The 18,803-nt window shown below is 44.0% G+C and overlaps 2 protein-coding genes across 2 annotated transcripts; one reads left to right on the plus strand and one right to left on the minus strand.

The window, feature by feature from the left end:
- The first annotated feature begins 546 nt into the window (after positions 1–546).
- Positions 547–13,337, plus strand: LOC131910849 (putative serine protease 47). The gene is given in 6 exon segments (XM_059262730.1): positions 547–840; positions 1,766–1,928; positions 4,159–4,436; positions 7,501–7,664; positions 8,718–9,031; positions 12,963–13,337. Coding segments are annotated over 6 exon segments (1,236 nt in total). The 5' UTR covers positions 547–623; the 3' UTR covers positions 13,063–13,337.
- On the minus strand, positions 13,275–18,390 carry LOC131910847 (spermatogenesis-associated protein 31D1-like). Its single transcript, XM_059262727.1, has 4 exons — positions 18,141–18,390; positions 17,363–17,411; positions 16,675–16,735; positions 13,275–16,415 (listed from the first exon to the last, which is right to left on the minus strand). Exons 1-4 carry the CDS (start codon positions 18,324–18,326, stop codon positions 13,598–13,600), a joined length of 3,114 nt encoding a protein of 1,037 aa, XP_059118710.1. The 5' UTR covers positions 18,327–18,390; the 3' UTR covers positions 13,275–13,597.
- Positions 18,391–18,803: the final 413 nt, after the last annotated feature.

Raw genomic sequence — 18,803 nt, forward strand, 5'->3', positions numbered from 1 at the left:
ATGAGAAGGGGGTATGTCTTTGAGATTCAGATGCCTACCACCACTGTAAAGAAAAAAAAAATTGCTGATTAACAAAAGACTGGGAAACTATGTCTCATTACATGCTTGCAATTTGATGGCTAGAAATGATACTTTACATATTTTATTTTCCTGACAGCTAATTACATTTTTCCCTATGTGTGGATCTTTTTAGTTTCTCCTTCTTCTACGAATTAACTTTCTTTGTGTATGGGGTTTATGAGGAAGTCCTAGTGAACCCACCAGTTTCCCCCTCATCTCCCTACTTCTATTTCTGAGATACATCCCCAGCCTGAATTTCCTTTTCAGTCATTTCCTATTTCTGTGGTTGGACTCCCTGTGTTTTGCCCATCGATGTGCAGAAACTTTCCATTGCACTGTTGCTGGTACACATGGGTTAGAGGCTGGGAATTAGAGCCAGGGTCACTGTGGTCTTGGAGAGTCCAGATTGGGTGGTGACAGCGGACAGGAACGCTGAATGGGGCAGGGCTTGGGGGTCTGTCTCAAGGCAAGGTCAGGAACTGTCCCTGCAGGGGTCAGGCCGGGGTCAGAGCGGGGTCAGGCCCAGGTCAGGGCCAACTACTCCACAGGTCCTGGCATCTGGGATGGGCACTAGGGCGGTGAGGATCCCCTGTGGGCCCAGTCCCCTATTCTGGCCCCTGCTGTTACTGCTGCCCCTGAGCTCCAAGGCTGGCCCTGTCCTGAAGCCTGATGTCCCTAGTCCCTCAAAGGTTCCTGGGGTAGCACCAAGGAGACCGGAGCCACAGCAAGGCTGGAAACTGTCGGCCCTCAGGCACCAGGATTCTGTGAGCGGAGCAGAAGGTCCGTTTGAAAGCCAGTGGGTGGGTGATGGGTGGAGGCTGTAAAGGCCAGGTAAGGAACCGGAAGTAGTGATCCTCTTTTGCCTTCCCCTTGGAACCAGGTGGTACCAAAGAAAATATGAACCAAGGGGGTTTAGGTTCCCCTCTGGGACTCACTCTTTGTACCCTAGCTCCCTGTGTGGTGCCATGGGAGCAAAATGGTGTCCAGGGCTGACCCATTGATAGAAAGCATGGGATTACTAAGAGTGGGGACAAAGGGGATGAAGCTCCCCGAGGCTTGGGGTGTTGATTCCTGGGAGAAGATAAAGACAGCCTATCAAGATCTGGGACCAGTAATCTGCTCCCAGATGAATCATAGAAACAAAGTTGTCATTACTGGCCTCACCCAGTCTCCTTTTAGAAATGTAAAGCAACTTGTCCCAGGTCCCTCATAAGCACCACAGAGTCCTGCCAGTAATTCTCTTTCCCTGGGATACTGGGCAGACTGAAGTTGGGACAGTCACCGAGAAACCATGACCTTGAGCAACTAATATCAGTAACCTATGAGACTTCTAGTTCTGTTATTTGAAAAATAAGCACAGAGCTGTGTTATTTGAGAAAATTAAGTCGTATAGCCTCCCTTTGGTCCACCTGCTTGGCAGGCCCACTTAAGGATAGGCTACTGTGGCCAGCATTTTATTTGTTCCATCCCATTTTACCAGACTTCTGCTCCAACAGAACTGTCAGTGGAGCTTTTCACATCCAAGGTGGTGGTCAGTGAAAGCAGAGAAGAGGGTTAGTCATTTAGTTAGTCATTAGCCCGAAGTCATTTGCACTTGCCTTTTGCCATGATCTTCCAATCTGTGAAGTGGAGGAGCTTCCTTAGGGTGTTATTCTGCCTCTCAGGAATTGTGTCTCTAACAGATTGCATGGGGGTGTCTCCTCAGTGTGTGGGAAACCGAAGATGGTTGGGAAGGTGTTCGGTGGCCAGGATACATCTGCTGGCCAGTGGCCATGGCAGGCCAGCCTGCTGTACCGGGGCTTGCATCTCTGTGGAGCTGTCCTCATTGATTCCCACTGGCTGGTTTCCACAGCCCACTGCTTTCTAAAGTGAGTTTGCCTTATCTGGAGCCCCCAGAGAAGGGCTAGGTAGTGAGAAAGATGCAGGATGAGAGGAGGAAGGAAGTTAGAGATAACATGCCTTTCTCCTCTGGGCTTCTCTCTGGGGCAGTCTATTTCCACCAAAGACAATTTGTCCTTCCTTGACCCACAATTCTCTCTGCCTGGATTAGCCCCATACATCATCAAAACTTCCTTGATCTGTCCTGGTCCTCATTATCTTTAATTCTCAGCTCCTGTAGGGATCTGTATACTCCTGCTCTGTGTCTGCCAAGTAATGCAGATGTTTCCCAAGAGGATTGGCCATGCTTTGTTGTCTACCTGCAGACCTCATCTTATTTTACTGTCCCTTACTCTCCCGTGAGCCAGATTCTAGGCAAAGACCACATATGACTAGCAGCCAGTTAATTTCTTACTTTTGTAAAACTAAGTCATGGGAAAAACTGTGGTCATGCTTATGCCATGTCAGGCTTTATGGATGGGAAGTGCAGGCCCCCCAACCTGAACAAATGATAGACAGCCAGGAATCTAACTCCTCTGGCTCTCTGGAGCCAAACAGAGGGCCTAGCTTCTGATCAGAAATGGAGGGACCCAGAGGGAATGGGTGCTAAACAGTCCAGATCAGGGAATTGAAACTTTGCTTTTTGGTTTTGAGACTCTAGCTTAATCCTGTTGGCACCTATTTTGTGCTGCATTCACCTGAGATCCTTTAGGGAACAGAATGTAGGCGATCCCAAGTAAAGGTTTCTTTTCCCTCAGAAGGAACAAACTTCAATCAGTATGATGCAGGTAAGACATGGCAAAATGTGTGAGGAGGGCAGTCCTGAGGAACATAAGTCTATAACGATGCTGCAATCTTGGAGGAATGCAAAGGAGCTGCAGGGGCTACCAGAAGGGAGGAATTGAGTTGGTGAGGACCCTCCTAGTGTGGGAGCTGTGGAAACAAAGCTGTATACATAAGCTGTTTACTCAGTCCTATTCAGAAACAGGGAAAGCCAGAACCACATAGCTGATGTCACCAAATTCTACTGCCTACTTAGGATGGAACCTGGCTCCCTTCTTGAATTGAATTTGCATAAGCTTTGATTTATTGTTGCTCTTTAGGAGCAAGTAATTCCTTAGGCCTTTTCTTTTCACAAGTTGCAGAAATAGCTGGGTGAGGTCTTACCCTGAGGACACCATTCCCTTTACCACCCTCCCCTCATTCTCCTTATCTCTTCAGCATAAACTAAGTCTCCAACATTAAATTTCTTGGTGTTCTTTTCTTCTCAAACTGTACATTTGTATTTCTTTTTTCCATGCTTGCTCTTTTTTGTTGTAGATCTGCATAAGGGTGATCACTAGTAGCCAAGTGAACAAGTCAGTATTAGGCTGTCTTGAACTCTCCTCTGTCAATGAAATTAGCCTCAAGAAGATTCTAAAGACAAGTGCAAAAAGTAGACACATTCTTTGCCAAAATACAGAAGAATAGTCTATAGTTCAATTGCTAATATTGTTCCACTCTGAAACTTCTTGAGCTGTGCCTCCACAGTCCACATTGCTATCAACACTATTGTTTTCCAAGGTCCTGCTAGGATGGCCAGTTAAGTCCTGCTTAAAGTGTTCAACTGCTTTCCTAGTCGAAACTCCCAAAATCTAATGGATTTCTCACAAACAACAACAAACCCAGCTTTGTCAGGCCTGTGACAGCAATAGCCCATTCCCTGGTATCAACTTCTGTCTTAGTTACATTTCTATTGCCATGATGAGACCATGTTCAAAGCAATTTATAAAAGAAAATATTTATTGAGGCTCACTGTTCTAGGAGATAAGAGTCCATGATCATCATGGCAGGGAGCATGGCAGCAGGCAGGCAGGCATGGCATTAGAGTAGTAGCTAAGAGCTGATGTTCATGCACAAGGTAGAGAGGGAGGTGCAATTAAGAATTTACTTGGGCTTTTGAAACCTCAAAGCCCAACCCCAGTGACACACCTCCTCCATCAAGGCCATATCTTTTAATACTTCCCAAACAGTTCTACCAATTAGGGACCAAACATTTAAATATATGAACCCATGGAGGCCATTCTCATTCAAACTACCCCAACACTTGACTGTCAGAAAGGGAGAGACCAAGCTGCATGGAATCAGGGCACAGTGGCCAGTGACAAATGATGGTTCAGGAAGACAGGACTATCCTCCCATTCAGAGATGATGGTGATGATGGAATCCTTTATCTTTCAGCAAATCCCAGGCCCCAGGGGACTATCAGGTTCTGTTGGGGAATACTCAGCTGTACCAGAGAACACAGCACACTTAGAAGATGTCTGTGAACCGTATCATCAAACACCCAGACTTTGAGAAGTTTCATTCCTTTGGGAGTGACATTGCAATGCTGCAGCTGTGTCTGCCCGTGAACTTCACATCCTACGTTGTACCTGCCTGCCTCCCACCTAAAGACACACAGCTCCTCAACCACACTTCCTGTTGGATAACTGGATGGGGAATGCTTTCTGAAGACAGTAAGGGAAAAAGAAGTTGGAGAGGGAGTAAGGGTAGGGAGAGGAGGAAGACAAGAGGTGCATGGGGAGGAAGGAAGGTTTCTGAAGTCACTGGATGTTGCCCTCTGTACTTCACCTCCATGGCCTATGACATAAGAAGGCCATTATAGAGTCCTTCTAACTCCGAAAGTGTGAGAGTCCACAGCTGCAAACTTCCCTGCAGCCCAGGTTCTGAAGGTGGGGAACTGTTGACATTTGCCATCAAGAATCTGGGCTCTTTGACTATTAATGGTCTTTTTAGTATTTATTTATTTATTTATTTATTTATTTATTTATTTATTTATTTATTTATTTATTTTTGAGACAGGGTTTCTCTGTGTAGCTTTGTGCCTTTCCTGGATCTCGCTCTGTAGACCAGGCTGGCCTTGAACTCACAAAGATCCATCTGCCTCTGCCTCCCGAGTGCTGGGATTATAGGCATGCGCCACCACTGCCTGGCTGGTCTTTTTATTCTAATATTTTAATCAGTCATAGATCTGAGGTGACTTGATTAAATAAAGATCATGTATGGAGGCTAGTCTATTCCATGTTAATCAGGTTTCCAGAACTGAGGTAATCAATTTTAAAAGGTAAGGTTTATTTTAGCTTATAGTATCAGAGCTTTCAGTCCATAATCATTTGGCCTTGTTGTTTTAGTGAAGCAGCACATTGTGGTGAGGAAATGTGTGGCAGAATGATGATACATACCTTATGGTGGCCAGGAAGCAAATAAAGAAGAAGGGGAGAGGCCATTATACTAGTATCTTCTTAACAGATACACATGTCCAATGACCTAACTTCCTTCCACTAGGCTCTACCTCTTACTAATAGGATATTCTATTACCAATAGTGTCACAGGCTGAGGAAAAAGCCTCAAACACACTGGCTTGAACACTCAATATCCGAAGTATAGTACATGAGTAAAGTGGAAAGAAAGTCACATGTTATTTGAGACCATTTGAGGATGCATGATTAAATGAGAACTATTGCAGCTCCTGAGTGTTTAATCTCACTTAATCTCAACTGTTTTTTATCCTGTTTTTACAGTCTTGCCAGGTGAACTATATAATGGAGAAATCCTTTTGGTTTTATTTGCTTGTTTGTTTTATTTGTTTTTGGTATTGGGGATTGGTCCCAGTGCCTCGCACATACTTGGAGCAGGCTCTACCAGTGAGCCACTAAGAACCCCTTGTTTTTATTATTTTAGATTGAAAGTAGAGAAATGTATGGAGAGTCATCACCAGAAGTATTTATTAAAGGATTATGACTTGGGAAATATGCTTATGGAATAATGTAAATGAAAAACAATGTAGATTTGTAATTGTTTGTAGTATCATAATTTGGCACATTTCTTCTCAAAAGAAGTACTTTAGGTGTTTGGGGAAGAACATGTCTTCCTGAGGAGCTTTCCCCATCCCCCCCAAATGCACACATTTTTGAAAGCTGAGCCCACATTTTGCTTTACTATACCAGTCGAGTAACTGATGTGTACTCCACAGTGCTGCTGCTACATACTCAGGCATAATTAACTCCCATTTGTTGACTGTAGTTTCTAAAATGGTCCTCTACTTTTATTCTTGTGTGCTTCTACATAAATCTCCATGTGGCTGTCAGCATTACTTTAAAATATAGTCATGTCATTTTCCTTTTCAGAACCCTCCACTACCATCTCACTTGTGCTTTAAATCAAAATAAAAAAAAATCCCTATCAAGGTCTTCTGTGATGGTAGCACCCTGATCCATTTCTGCTTCATCACTTACTGCTTCCCTAATATACTCAACCCCAGCCTCCTTACCTCTCCTTGAAGATGTTGAGATAATTTCAACCCCAGGACCCTTTTTTTCTATGCAATTTACTGTCCTCTCTAGTCTTGTTATGATTGGTTTCAACTTATTTTTCAGTCTCCCACCTGTTGCTATAGTTTTCCTGGTCCTGCCTGGCCCACAGTCAGGACAAATCTCTCTCACCCACCAGTCCCACAACTGCTCAGACCCAACCAAGTAAACACTTGTATTTATATTATTTACAAACTGTATGGCCATGGCAGACTTCTTGCTAACTGTTCTTATATCTTAAATTAACCCATTCTATTATTCTATAACTTGCCACGTGGCTCGTGGCTTACTGGTACCTTACATCTCGTTTGTCATGGCGGCGGCTGGCAGTGTCTCTCTGCCTTAGCCTTCCACCTCCCAGAATTATTCTCCTCCTTGTCCCACCTACCCTATCCTTCCTGCCTGGCTACTGGCCAATCAGAGATTTATTTATCAATCAATCATTCACAGCTCCCACCTGCATTTTACTTAATTATGTGAGCTAAAGTAGACAATCTGTACTGTCACCTCTCCCTGTGTTATTTCTTTAACACCAATGAGTAATTTTTTTTTTTTTGGTTTCCCAACTAAAAAATGGTCCTTTGTATCAGTTTAACTAGCACAAAGATATTGGTGATATGGTCAGTGGATAGGTGAGTGAGGTGGAGTTGAGTGAGTCAGGGAGAGGAAGGAAGGAAGGAAGGAAGGAAGGAAGGAAGGAAGGAAGGAAGGGAGGGAGGGAGGAAGGAAGGAAGGAAGGAAGGAAGGAAGGAAGGAAGGAAGGAAGGAAGATGGTGCCTGGATGTTGTGGATAGAAATCATAATAGGTACAAGGAGGAAGGATGGATAGAGACACTAATGAAAGAGTTGATGGATGGAAGGGGTGGATGTGGGAAATGGATAGATTGATGAAAGTAATGAAAAAATAAGTGAGTATATGAGTAAATGGGCAGATGAAGACATAGGATAAAGGTTAGTGATAAATGTTGCTGAACAACATTGGGCACATTGTGTTAGTGGGTTTTGCCTCTTTACACAGTAGATATGTGATCTGTTGCTGTGTGAGAGGTGAAGATGGTAAGTGGGAGTTTCTGAGAAAGAGGAGAGAAGTTCACGAGAAGTAGAAAGATGAAACAGAATTTGACACTCAGCTGTCCGATGAGCATCAGTCTTTCCCAACTAAGGCACAGTGTCCGGTCACTGGTCACTGACTTCCTCTTTATTTTCACAGCAAAACTGTTACCACCCTTCTCACTGCAGGAAGGTGAAGTGGGGATTATTGAGAACGAGCTTTGTAATGCCTTATATGGGCGAAGACCAGGCCAAAGCAGGGGCTATGTGCATGAGGAAATGCTGTGTGCAGGGGGCCTCTCCACAGGAAAGTCCATCTGCCGGGTGAGTAAGGCCATCCTGTGTTTTCCTCATGCCTGTTCTCTTTATCTCAGTTCCTCCAGGAGTGGCTGTATTGTCCTTTAGTCTTTGTGGAGACCTCCACACTTCCTGTTTTATTACCTCTACTTGTTTTCCTTGGGTTCATGCCTCAATAGTCTCCTTGAAGATAGCTGTTCCTTTAGCAAATCCTAACATCAAGTTTTGTTGCATATTTTATACTTTTTATTTAGGCATAACAAAAACATAAATATGTAATTTTTAAGTAAACAGTTTAGTAATACTTCCAGTGATGACTTAGCATGCTTCTGGTACCCATCTCCCTTTCTTGCCACTAAGTATATTTTGCATGTTCATTGTCATATCTTGTCTTCTGTGATATTTCATTTAAGTTTCTCATTTTGTTGTTGGGTTGTCAATTTCTTATGGGAAATCTTTATATGGTATAGAAGTAAGTTTACTATTGGATATAATGGATTGTCTGGGGAAACTGTCCCAGAGAAGGAAAATGATTGAAGTGGAGTAGCACAACCAGGCCCCAGATGTTTGGATTCCAATGCCTTCCCCATCTCTGCAGGTTTCGGCCCTCTGAGCTGACATTGTCACCATTATAGAATGGATTTCCCATGGGGTTTTCCTAAAGACATGTCACAACTCTAGTAACTCTCAGCAGTGTTCTGAAGACCCCTGCCTATTGCCTGGTGATATGAGCTGTCTTCACCCAGGCAGGGGATAGGCATATTTTTTCAGGAGTTCCCATTCATAGGTTGAGAAAATAGTCCAGGCCAACATTACCAAAGGCAGTAGAGTTGACTGGATATATCACAGCAGCTCAAGGTTTACAGAGCCAGGATCTACACATAGATTAGCAGAACCAGCTTGCTTACAAGTCCCTAAACTTTCCCTTTTAGACATCAGGCATGGCAAACAAAGGGAAAGGTCCATATGTTTATAGCTTGATACCTGTCCACATCCATCTTGTCTATGTAGGGTCCTAACATTCAATTGGTAATTCTGGTTCTAAGTAGATCTCACACTGACTACTGTCTCTCTCCTCAGGGTGATTCTGGGGGCCCCCTCATCTGCTACCAAACCAGTGCATGGGTCCTGGTAGGACTGGCCAGTTGGGGCCTAGATTGCCGGCGTCCTATTTACCCCAGTGTCTTCACCAGGGTCACCTACTTCACTGACTGGATCAGCCAAGTCAAGGGACTCACTCCACTTCCAGAATCTGAATCTGTGTCTCCTCAAACAGAACTTCAACCCAGGCCTCTGAGAGCTGCTGGCTCCCCACAGCCCTGCAGCATGCTTATAGCTGCACAAATCTGGTTCCTGCTACTATTTATCCCTGAGGCTCAAGACCAGGCCCCAGGGTGAGCACCAGGCCTTTGGGCATTCTTGGCTCAGGCTTCTCTAAGCTGTAGTTTCCACTCTTTAGTTTACCATCTGCACTTTTCCTCAGCATATCTGCCCATTCACTGCCACTACACAAACAAGCCCAGGAAAGCCAAGCAATAAAGCTTCATCCTTCTTCAACTCTTATTGCACCACCCTTGTAGGTTTCCCATATCCCTTGGACCAGACTTACCCTGGAGTTAGCCATCAGACCTCAAAAGGGAGGAGATGGAGCATCACAAGGAAACTCTCCTTGAGGAAAAGGCAAGGAAATTAGGGCATGCCTAATTGGGAAGGCAAGTGGGGGCATGCCCACTACAGGGATACTGAGGAGTAAGGATTCATTCTGGTTAGAAAGTGACATCTCTCTGGCCTTGTAGATTGTCCATGCCTTGGGGAATGCCAAATCCTTCCGGGAAAGTAGAACTTTACATCTGTCCTTCAAGTTCAAGGAAGCAAGGGCCTCTTCCTGAAGTAGGGCAGCAGCACTCCTGGGATTTTAAGGAGGAAAAGCCAATGCACAGAGAACCTGAGAAACTGTTTGAAGTGATTTTGTGGGGTGCTGTGCTAGGATCAAGTCAAAGGGATAGACATGTGACTTGTGGCTAGAAGCCTCAATGGATGTGGGGGACTGGAGCATTAGTCAGAAGCAGACAGAAGCTGTTCTAGTGGCTGTATGAAAACTAAACATTAAACAAACAGTGTTCAAATCTCTACTCCTAGATGAATACTCAGCATCACCCTCACCTACTCCCAGAGGCCCCACTCTTCCCACAAACCTGGTCCCTGATGTCTGAAGCCTAGGCCATACCTGTCTCTGTCCACCCTTCAATGGTCAGAACTTGTTGTAACCTTGTCGTTTAGTTGACTCAGGACTTAGTAATCTAGGAAAATTTAAAACAACAAAAAATGGTCTTGTGGGCCCATTCTTTAGGCAGTTGTACCAGGCACAGAGTATTTATGTGGCCAGCAAGAGTTAAGAGGCCTCACAATGCTGCCCACCCCAGCTTTTAGAACCCTCAATAAAGAGGAGAGCTCCTGCTTATCCCAGGTCCACAGGAACCAGACACAACTCATGAGATTCAAAATAAATCCTTTCTAATCATGGTGTTATCTGAACTTCCTGGACTCTCACTGCTGGTACAGGGACTTATGTTTACTAGCAGCAGTGTTCTTGTTTTCAATCTTTTGCTGCATGTGCAACTGGGCTTCCATCACAAAAGGATCTTGTGAACATTCAAGAAAGTATACTGCATACAGCCTCAGCCCCAGGATATGGTCTATAGAGTGCTTGTTTATCATGAAAGAATCCAAGTTCAATCCCTAGTACTGCATAAACAAGATATGATGACAAACACCTGTTATCCCAGGACTTAGGAGGTAGAAGCAGGAGGATCAGATGTTCAAGACCATTCTCAGCTTTATAATAAATTCCAAATGAGCCTGAGATGCATAAAAGCATGCCTTAACCCCCCCCCCCCTCACGTGCACACACACAAGAAAATGTCTTCTTAGTTCTTGCAAGAAACTTTTTTTGGCAGACTATCTGGCCACAACTGTGCTTCTAAGATACCTCTACAGCTGGTTGTACATCTATATTCATATTGGACCTTGCTGCTTCAAGATCTATGGAATTAAGAACTCAAACACTTCACTTAGTGACAAGCTTGGTTATGGGGTCTTGCAGCAAAGTTCATTAGGACTCTGAGATGCCAGTTAGCAAGCTCTCTTCTTCATTGAGGGCTCTAAAGTCTGGAGAGGAATTAGCCTGTCAGTAGTGTGGACCATACATATTCTTTAGTAAGGGAAGTTCAGGTGGCTCAGTATGGATTATGAGTTCCTTCATTGGCCATACAGTTACCATGACAGCCCCTCAGACTAGCTGGACTTTAGAAACCTGAGTGTCATTGGGCTTTGCATGGGCTTTTGAAACCTCAAAGTCAAACACCAGTGACACACTTCTTCCAACAAAGCCATGTCCTAATCATTCTAATCCTTTCTGAGTTCCATTTCCTGGGGACTAAGCATTCCAAAATATGAGCCTAAGGGGGTCATCTTATTCAAATCACCCAATGTTCTTACAGTCTAAACCATGGATCTCAATCTATAAGTAGCCTACTAAAGAACACAGCCAAAACTCAGCTCTAACTCAGCCTAATTGATCTATTACTTGATAGCATCTGAAGTACTCACTATTCATATCTTTGTGAAGGTAAACTGTGCTCTATTAGCCCAGAATAACTACACAAAGAGGGTATCAGCAGTAAGTAGTGGAACAGGAATCAAACTCCAGAGACCTCTTGAGAGAGCTTGAACACCTTCCTTTGTCACAGATTGTGCCTACATGGCTGCTGCCTAAGCCTCAGATGTCTAGTAAAGCCTTAATCTGGCCTGTACTGAGAATGAGCATCAGACATCTACTTTGGGAGATATTGTAGTATAGGACCAGTGAACCTGAGGTTGGATTGCCAGATACAAGGATGTCACCAGAGAGGAGGATCAGAAAGATCTACGATTTGCCCTGCCCTCCATGATGATGCTATGGTTACTGTTCACATTGCCAAACTAAAGCCTAGTCATGCTTTGGAGTAAAAAGAAATGAGCTGACTTCAGTGAGAGGCTTTGCTTTCCATTCTGGAGCAGATAGTGCTGGGAATGTAACCAAATGCAACTGAGTTCACAACTTAGTGAATGAAAAGCCAAATTAAGCACAGCTATGATATCAAGGAGTAGAACAAAACTGTCTGCAGCAAGTGAGTACAGCATGGACATATTTCAAAATTTCCAAAACAATGTTTTCCCCTAAACAAAGGAAGCATGAGGATTTTATTATGAGGGGCTATATATACATGTGGACAGGCCAATTCTTAAGCATAATGAGCTTAAGGTCATTATATGTATATATTATTATAGACACATTTTGGGTGCCATATTTAGCTCAAAGTCTCAGAACGCATAAATAATTAAAGTGATAAACAGAAATTCCTCTGGGTATGTTCAGTCTGCACCATAAAATTTTAGCCAAAAATAAGGTATTTTGAAGCTACATTAATATGAGTCTACTCCCAAGAATGCCTACCTGGCTTAGTCACTTATAAATTTGCCCCTGAGACATTTCACTTACTGTTATAGGATCAGGGATAAAGGACATATATTTCCTGAAGGACTGGGGCACTTTACCTTTCTAGTTAGGGAATGAAACTCTTGAGGTAAAGGACAAGATAGGCCTTAGAATAATGTGGGGGCAGTCTAACACTGTAGCTGAAGGAGATATATACATACGTAAATGTTTTCTTAAAACATTAAGACACATCTAAATACGACACAAATCATGAATAAAATAAATGAAGTTGATATTTGTAATTTATGTAGCCTAAAAGATATAGGTAATGTCCCTATGAATCAGGGCCAAAACAGTTAAGCAAACAGACCAGTTAGAAAAATAAGGAAAAGATGGAAATTCATTGTGATACTTTATACAATTTCATTGAATGTGATTTTCAGCTTTCGGTTATAACAAAAGAACTTTCAAAATAAGATTTAAGCTATATAAACAAGCTAAGTAGGGCAGTAAGACAAAAAGACTCATTACTGTTTCAGCTATATTATTGTTGGGATTTTTGTTGGTGCATAGGGTAGGCATTCTAAAAGCTGTTAGATACAGGGCCTATCATATCCCAAGCCTGGAGGAATAAGGCCACTCTCCTCTTTAGCTGTCTTCTTGGTCAGAGTTAAGCCACCTTGCTGTGTTCCTCACAGCCTCTTCCCCTCAAAGCTTCAAGAGATGCATCGGAGGAATTAGGGAGAGGGGTAAGGGTGAAAATGATCAAAGTATATGGTATGAAATTCTAAACAATAAAAATGACAAAATCATCCTAAAAATCTCACAAATGTACTTTTCCTTTGTAGGTTGACAAAACCTAGTAAGGAAACCTCTGCTCTCAAGGATATGAAAGTCAATGAAGGAGACAGTGTGGGATGCCATATATTGGAAATAAGGCTAAGCTAAGAGATAGGAAGCAGAGCTCCTCCCCAAGCCACCAGAGAGTGAAAATTCTCTTAGGGACATATCCCACCCGTTCTTCAAAAAGAGCCTCAGGGAATCAAGTCATATTTCAGAAGCCCAGAGAGAAGATAAGTGAGAGCAAAACTGACTTGTCCTTTTTCTTGAGCACAAACCCTGGGTTACCTGAAAGCCATGCCACATGGAGAAAGCACAAACACACTTTATCAGAACATTTATTGGGGGCAATCAGTATTATCAATAAAGGATGGGATACAGAGGAGGGGAGAAATTTTTTTTCTGATAGAAATTCAGTAAAAGTATTTTCTGCTTGTAAAATTGAGATGAGCTTCCTCACACAGAGCCTACAACCAAGGGGAGCAACTGAAGGTACCTGGCCAAGATTACAACTACAGATGAAATATTGGTGAGGCTCTGACTACTGTGGGGCATGGATGGGCAATGCCTCTGACACAGTAGTTTTTTATATAAAGCCACATATTTCTGGAACTGTATGGACCTGTCTGCCACTGTCTCCCATTCATTTCTTTTGGTCAATGGAAGTATCACCTGCACCAAATTCTTCTGTTTTGTAGGCCAGAGGGTATGCATTCTTGGCAGATGGAGGGAAGTCCTTGTTCTGGCACTTGTCTAAGACATATGAATGCATCCAAGGCTCCTGTTGCTGTTCCACACTAAGCCCTGTTGTGGACAAGTGAACCCACTGTACCTGAGAAGCATTCATGGGTCCACTGGAAGGGCTTTGGTCATGCATGAGTAAAGGTTTGTAAGTGAATTTATCTGAGGCAGGGAGCATGTCATTTGGGGGCCCTAGAGCTTGGATGGGCAGTCTGCTTTCTGCTTTAAATTTCTCCTCCCTAGATACCTGACTATTGCAGTCAGATGTCTGACTTTCCTGGAAACCTGGTATTTCCTTCTGGGCCCTTCCAGCTACCAGAGTACTTTGTACTTTTGTTGTATTCCCATCTGCCCCTTGGGCACTCTTGCACTGGCTGGTGTTCAAGATCTTGGTAGGTTGTGGTTGAAGACCACTGAGCTGCCCTCTCTTGACTATGTTACTGACCTTGTTGGATACAAATATGTTTTTGTCATTCATCTTTGTTCCTTGATGCTCCTGGACTGTTTTGCTGGGATCTAGTTGCTTACCCAATGGCACAGGGCCAGCCTCAGTAGATATTCTGGGCACATCTGGGCTATGTCTATTGCCCTCTGACTCTTTCAGTCTGATGTTGTCTAAGCCAATGGATGCATGATGCAGAACAGACTTTGTCATTGTATATGCGCTTTTGACATGTCCATCCTTGTTATCAGAGGGTAACTGTCTCTGAGCCTCATGTTCTTCCTTATCTATACCTAAGGTAAAAGGGAGAGGACGATGCCCCAATCTGGACACAGTGCCAGATATATGACCCTCATTGGTTTCATTGAGATGCCTGATCAAATGCTTTTGCAGGGCAGTTTCGAGTTTTTTCTGACACTGGCTCACCTCTGAGGTCCCTGAAGGTTTGCCTGACAGACTGCCTGGGTGGCATTGTAGGTTCGTCTCACAGTCAGATTGCAGGCCATTAGCTAGAGCATCCTTGGTATTGCTCCACAGCTGATGTTTTTGAACAGTCTCTAGGCTATTTCTCCTTGCCTTTAACAGTTTCTCCCTTGATTGCCTTGCTGGGAAGCTTCCGGGTTCATTCAATACAATGTTGTGTAGGTTTTTGCTGTCCTGTTGCTTAAAGAAAGAGATCCACGAAAGCCCGTAGTTGCTCGTAGATGAGGATGACTCTGGAAGTTCTGCCCGAGGACTCATCCATGACAGAGACTTATGGACCCTCTTGGGCAGGCCCCAACGTTGTAGTATGAGCCTCTTTCGAAGGTGGTGCTCAAGTTTCTTCCGGAGCTCACTGGTGAGGAGGAAATTTCCAAGAGAGATGGACCTGGGAACATGGATCTTGGAAGACTGCTTGACCAATGAGGATTTGGGAGGTGGGGGACAAAATTCTTCCTGGGATTTTTTGACTACAGTGGGTAAACCCCACACCCTCTCCTGTTCCTTTTTCAAGATGTTGTATTCCAGGCAGTGGATTGCAGATGGATCAAGAGGTTGTACCTTATCCTGGGGTCTGTGAAAATACACCCCACAGATTCTAAGCTGGGAAAGATGAGAAGGTGACAGCACAGGAACTGAGTGTTGAAGCTGGGCCTGGGGCTTGGCTGGAGGGACAGGCTGAGACTGAGATGGGGACAGAATTTGGGGCAAGTTCTGTGGTTGACTCTCAGGCAAGGACAAAGGTGTGTGGTTGGTAAGCACTGGGGAATCTGAGAATCTGTTGAAGCATCCAGAGGTCAGGGAACTGTCAGCCCACACAGTAGCAATGGAGTTCATGGACTTGCTGTGTGGAGAGGGGAGGCTCCAGAAGAACTGGATGTGTTGAGGCTCTAACTGGTCTTCAGAAGTTCTGAGATGGGGGGATTGCTGGTACATGTGAAGTCTCTCTAGTTTACCTTTGCAGCTCCCCAAAGGATGGGAAACTGCCAAGTTCTGCTGATCAGAATCTGGGGTCTTCCCCAAAGTTTTAAATGAATCAGCCATCTTTCCATCTTGCCTCTCAAGTAGTACCATGGCATCAGGGCTGGAAAGGGGAAGGTTTCCGGGTAATGTAAGGCAGGTTGTGATGTTTCCCCATAAGTAGGATTCAGAAGAATGGAGGTCAAGAAGCTCTTGGTTAACCAAATGTGCTGGCTCCAATTGGAAAGAGTTGTCAGTATCAGTCTGCTGCTGAGTAAATTCTGACATTGCATGCCTTGAACTGCAAATGCCTTTGTTTGTTGGGATAGTAAACAGCTCCCTAGGGCTGCCCACCAGAGACAGAATGGTTGCTGATTGAGGAAGCAATTCTGTTTCCTGAGTGGCATGTTGTTGTGGAAGAGGGAAAGTGGTAAATGGATGGAGAGAATCATGGTCCAGAGAGAATTTAGCATTCACAGGAGGAATAGATTCTGATAGTATAGAGTCACCCAGTGGTGAGGCAAAAAGTGTGTCTTCTAAGTGGGTACTCTGGTGAGGTGAAATAATGGAGGAAGAATGTAGAGAAGGCTCATATGGAGGGTCCGAAATTGGATGTCCTAGAGGATTTTCTGGGAGGGGAAGGGACAGAGTCAGTGAGGTCTCAGTCACAGAAACTGTAGTGGAATCCATACTGGACACAGAGGCAGCACCATCTTCGAGGGTGGCCTGAGAAAGCAGGCGACTGATCTTAGCAGTTGCTCCATTACACACATCACAGAAGGGATCTGGACATAGTAGTTGCCGAAAGTGGGAAGGATCATACAGATCACCTAGGGGGCTGCAGGAGATAGAAATTTCAATTCTGTTGTAAAGACCAGCATTGAAATGGGACCTAGCTGTGATGGAGATACCCAAAGCTTGTATGTCTATTCATTTATGCCACCCTCAGCTTTCAGAGATGCTGTAGCCTCTCTCCATGCTCTTTCATATATTTGTCCCACTGAATACCCCTCCCATGACAAGAGCAAGCTGCACAGAGTACCCATGATATTTTGATCATAGGGAAAATGAGGCCCAGGAAAAGAAGAAAGAATCACCTTTGCACAACAGACAGAAGCTTCCTCCATTCCTGTGTTCGTCTCTGGGTAGTTCTACAACCTGGGAAAGCAGAGGTGTTAGTTGTAGGAAAGAAAGGCAGAAACATGATGGTTACACAGGCTTCCCTTTAAGGAAAATACTTAGGCTAGTAAAGCCTAAAAGTACCAAGAACAAGTAGACAAGATCAAGTTGTCATTAAGAAGGTTCACATGTATGTGGTTTCATGTCAAAAGTACCTTCATGTCTCATGTGATGATGCTCACAACCACCATGTAAAGCACACAAGTCTTGGTTTCCTCAGAGGTATCTGAGCACCCAGGTGTCAAGAATGTGGATATCAGGAGGCAGGAGCTTGTGACTCAAAAACAAACAAACAAAAACCAAAAAAACCCAACCAAACAACCCCACCCCTGAAACACCCATAGTCCTCCCTGGACATGTCCAGTGCTCATTGCATGTGTGGCACTCACTGTCCAGTTGGTGCCTAGCAGCTTCCTGCCCATAGGAGTGCAAAGCATCAGCTCCAGCATGTCTCTCATGCTGTTTTCCTGTGAGTCTCTCTTTTGAGGACTATTTCCTGAGAGACTGTTTCTGGGAACTTTACCTCCTCAGATCACAGACCTAGGACCTTATAGAAATGACAGTATGAGAAACTGGGAAGAGGACATCCAATGAATAAGAACCTACCTTTAAATGATCTCCTCTTTCCTTTGTCCCTGCCACTTGTGCCCTGCCACTGTGGACATAGAGAAATGAACAAGGTATTATAATTTTTTTCTGGTGTTTCTCTTCTGAAGAAACCCAGACTTCATAAACCAAGAATATTATGACATCTATTCAATTAATGAAATTTACTCATTCCTTTAGTTAACTTTCAGAGGTGACCAGATGTTTTGTCTTCACTTCTTTAGGAAATCAAAGCGAGATTTTTGTCTGTAAAATTCACGTTTGTGATTATCAGTCAAAAATTTGAGGCCAGATGCAACATCTGTGCTCCCTTTGAGACTCCTTTGTCCTGTGGGACAAAGCTCAGCTTTCAGGTTCTGCTCAGAGGCTCCAATCAGTCAGCATTGCTTTCCTATCAGCCCAACTTGGAGGAAAGTTGGGTGAATAGTAGGATGAGAATGGAGCCTGGGATTGAGTGTCAGGAAAAGCTATTCTCCTCCAGAGTACCCACCTTCTAGAACTAATCCTTTGAGACTAAGAATCAGTGTTTTGGACCTTTTTGCCCTAGAACCTTTATCCATGCCCAGAGTAGTAGACTGAAGATCCAAATGAAAACTTTAGTCCTCCCTGTATTCCTCCTCTGGCAGGACTTATGCCTTAGGACAGCAGTGTTCTTTCCTCTCCCCAGTGTCCCATCTTAGGCAGGTCTCTGGTAGACAGCCAGACTCCTAAAGTAACTCATTTGGTATTGTGGCATACCAATAAAGAATATCTCTTGGGGTCCACCATACATCCTCACCTTTTTGATGTCCTGACTTTTCCAAGGTGGTGGTAAGAATGGTTTCAATATCAAATACCATAGGTATAGAAGAATAAACCCCACTCCACTCAGAAAGATATAATTGGGGTCAGTATCCAAAAAAGCCAATCCAAAGTCCAACCATGGTTCAATATATCTATTCAGAAAAGAGAGGATGTTCTCCATAGACTGAATCACATGGCTGCCTGAAGCATCTGAGTTCTGAGATTGTATGGGCCTCACTGTAGGCTCAGGTATGCATCACAGAGCTGGGGAGAGTCATAGAGGGTTTGTGAGGGCGGAGAAAAGGGTGAACCCTCAGCTCCTCCCTCTCCCTCCTCCAAGCCCCATCAGTGACCTCTGCTTGAGACTGCTGCTCAATTTTCCATTCCCCCTTACCTCACTTCATGTTCCTCAGGGAACTTTTCTCTTTGTTCCCTCTGTGATCTGGTTGCCAACCCATTCATCTTTAGTTTTTGGATGCTCTTAAATTGAACTCAGCCAATTCTCCTGACTAGAGAGTATGATATGACACCTGGAATTGCTTTGGGACAGATATTTAATCTCAGCAGCACAAATGGCCTATCTCTAATACAGTCGTTCTCAACCTGTGGGTAGAGACTCCTTTGGGGGTTCAAATGACTCTTTCACGGGGTCACATAT

This window comes from Peromyscus eremicus, chromosome 5, assembly GCF_949786415.1.
Source record: "Peromyscus eremicus chromosome 5, PerEre_H2_v1, whole genome shotgun sequence".
In the NCBI taxonomy this organism is placed as follows: Eukaryota; Metazoa; Chordata; class Mammalia; order Rodentia; family Cricetidae; genus Peromyscus; species Peromyscus eremicus.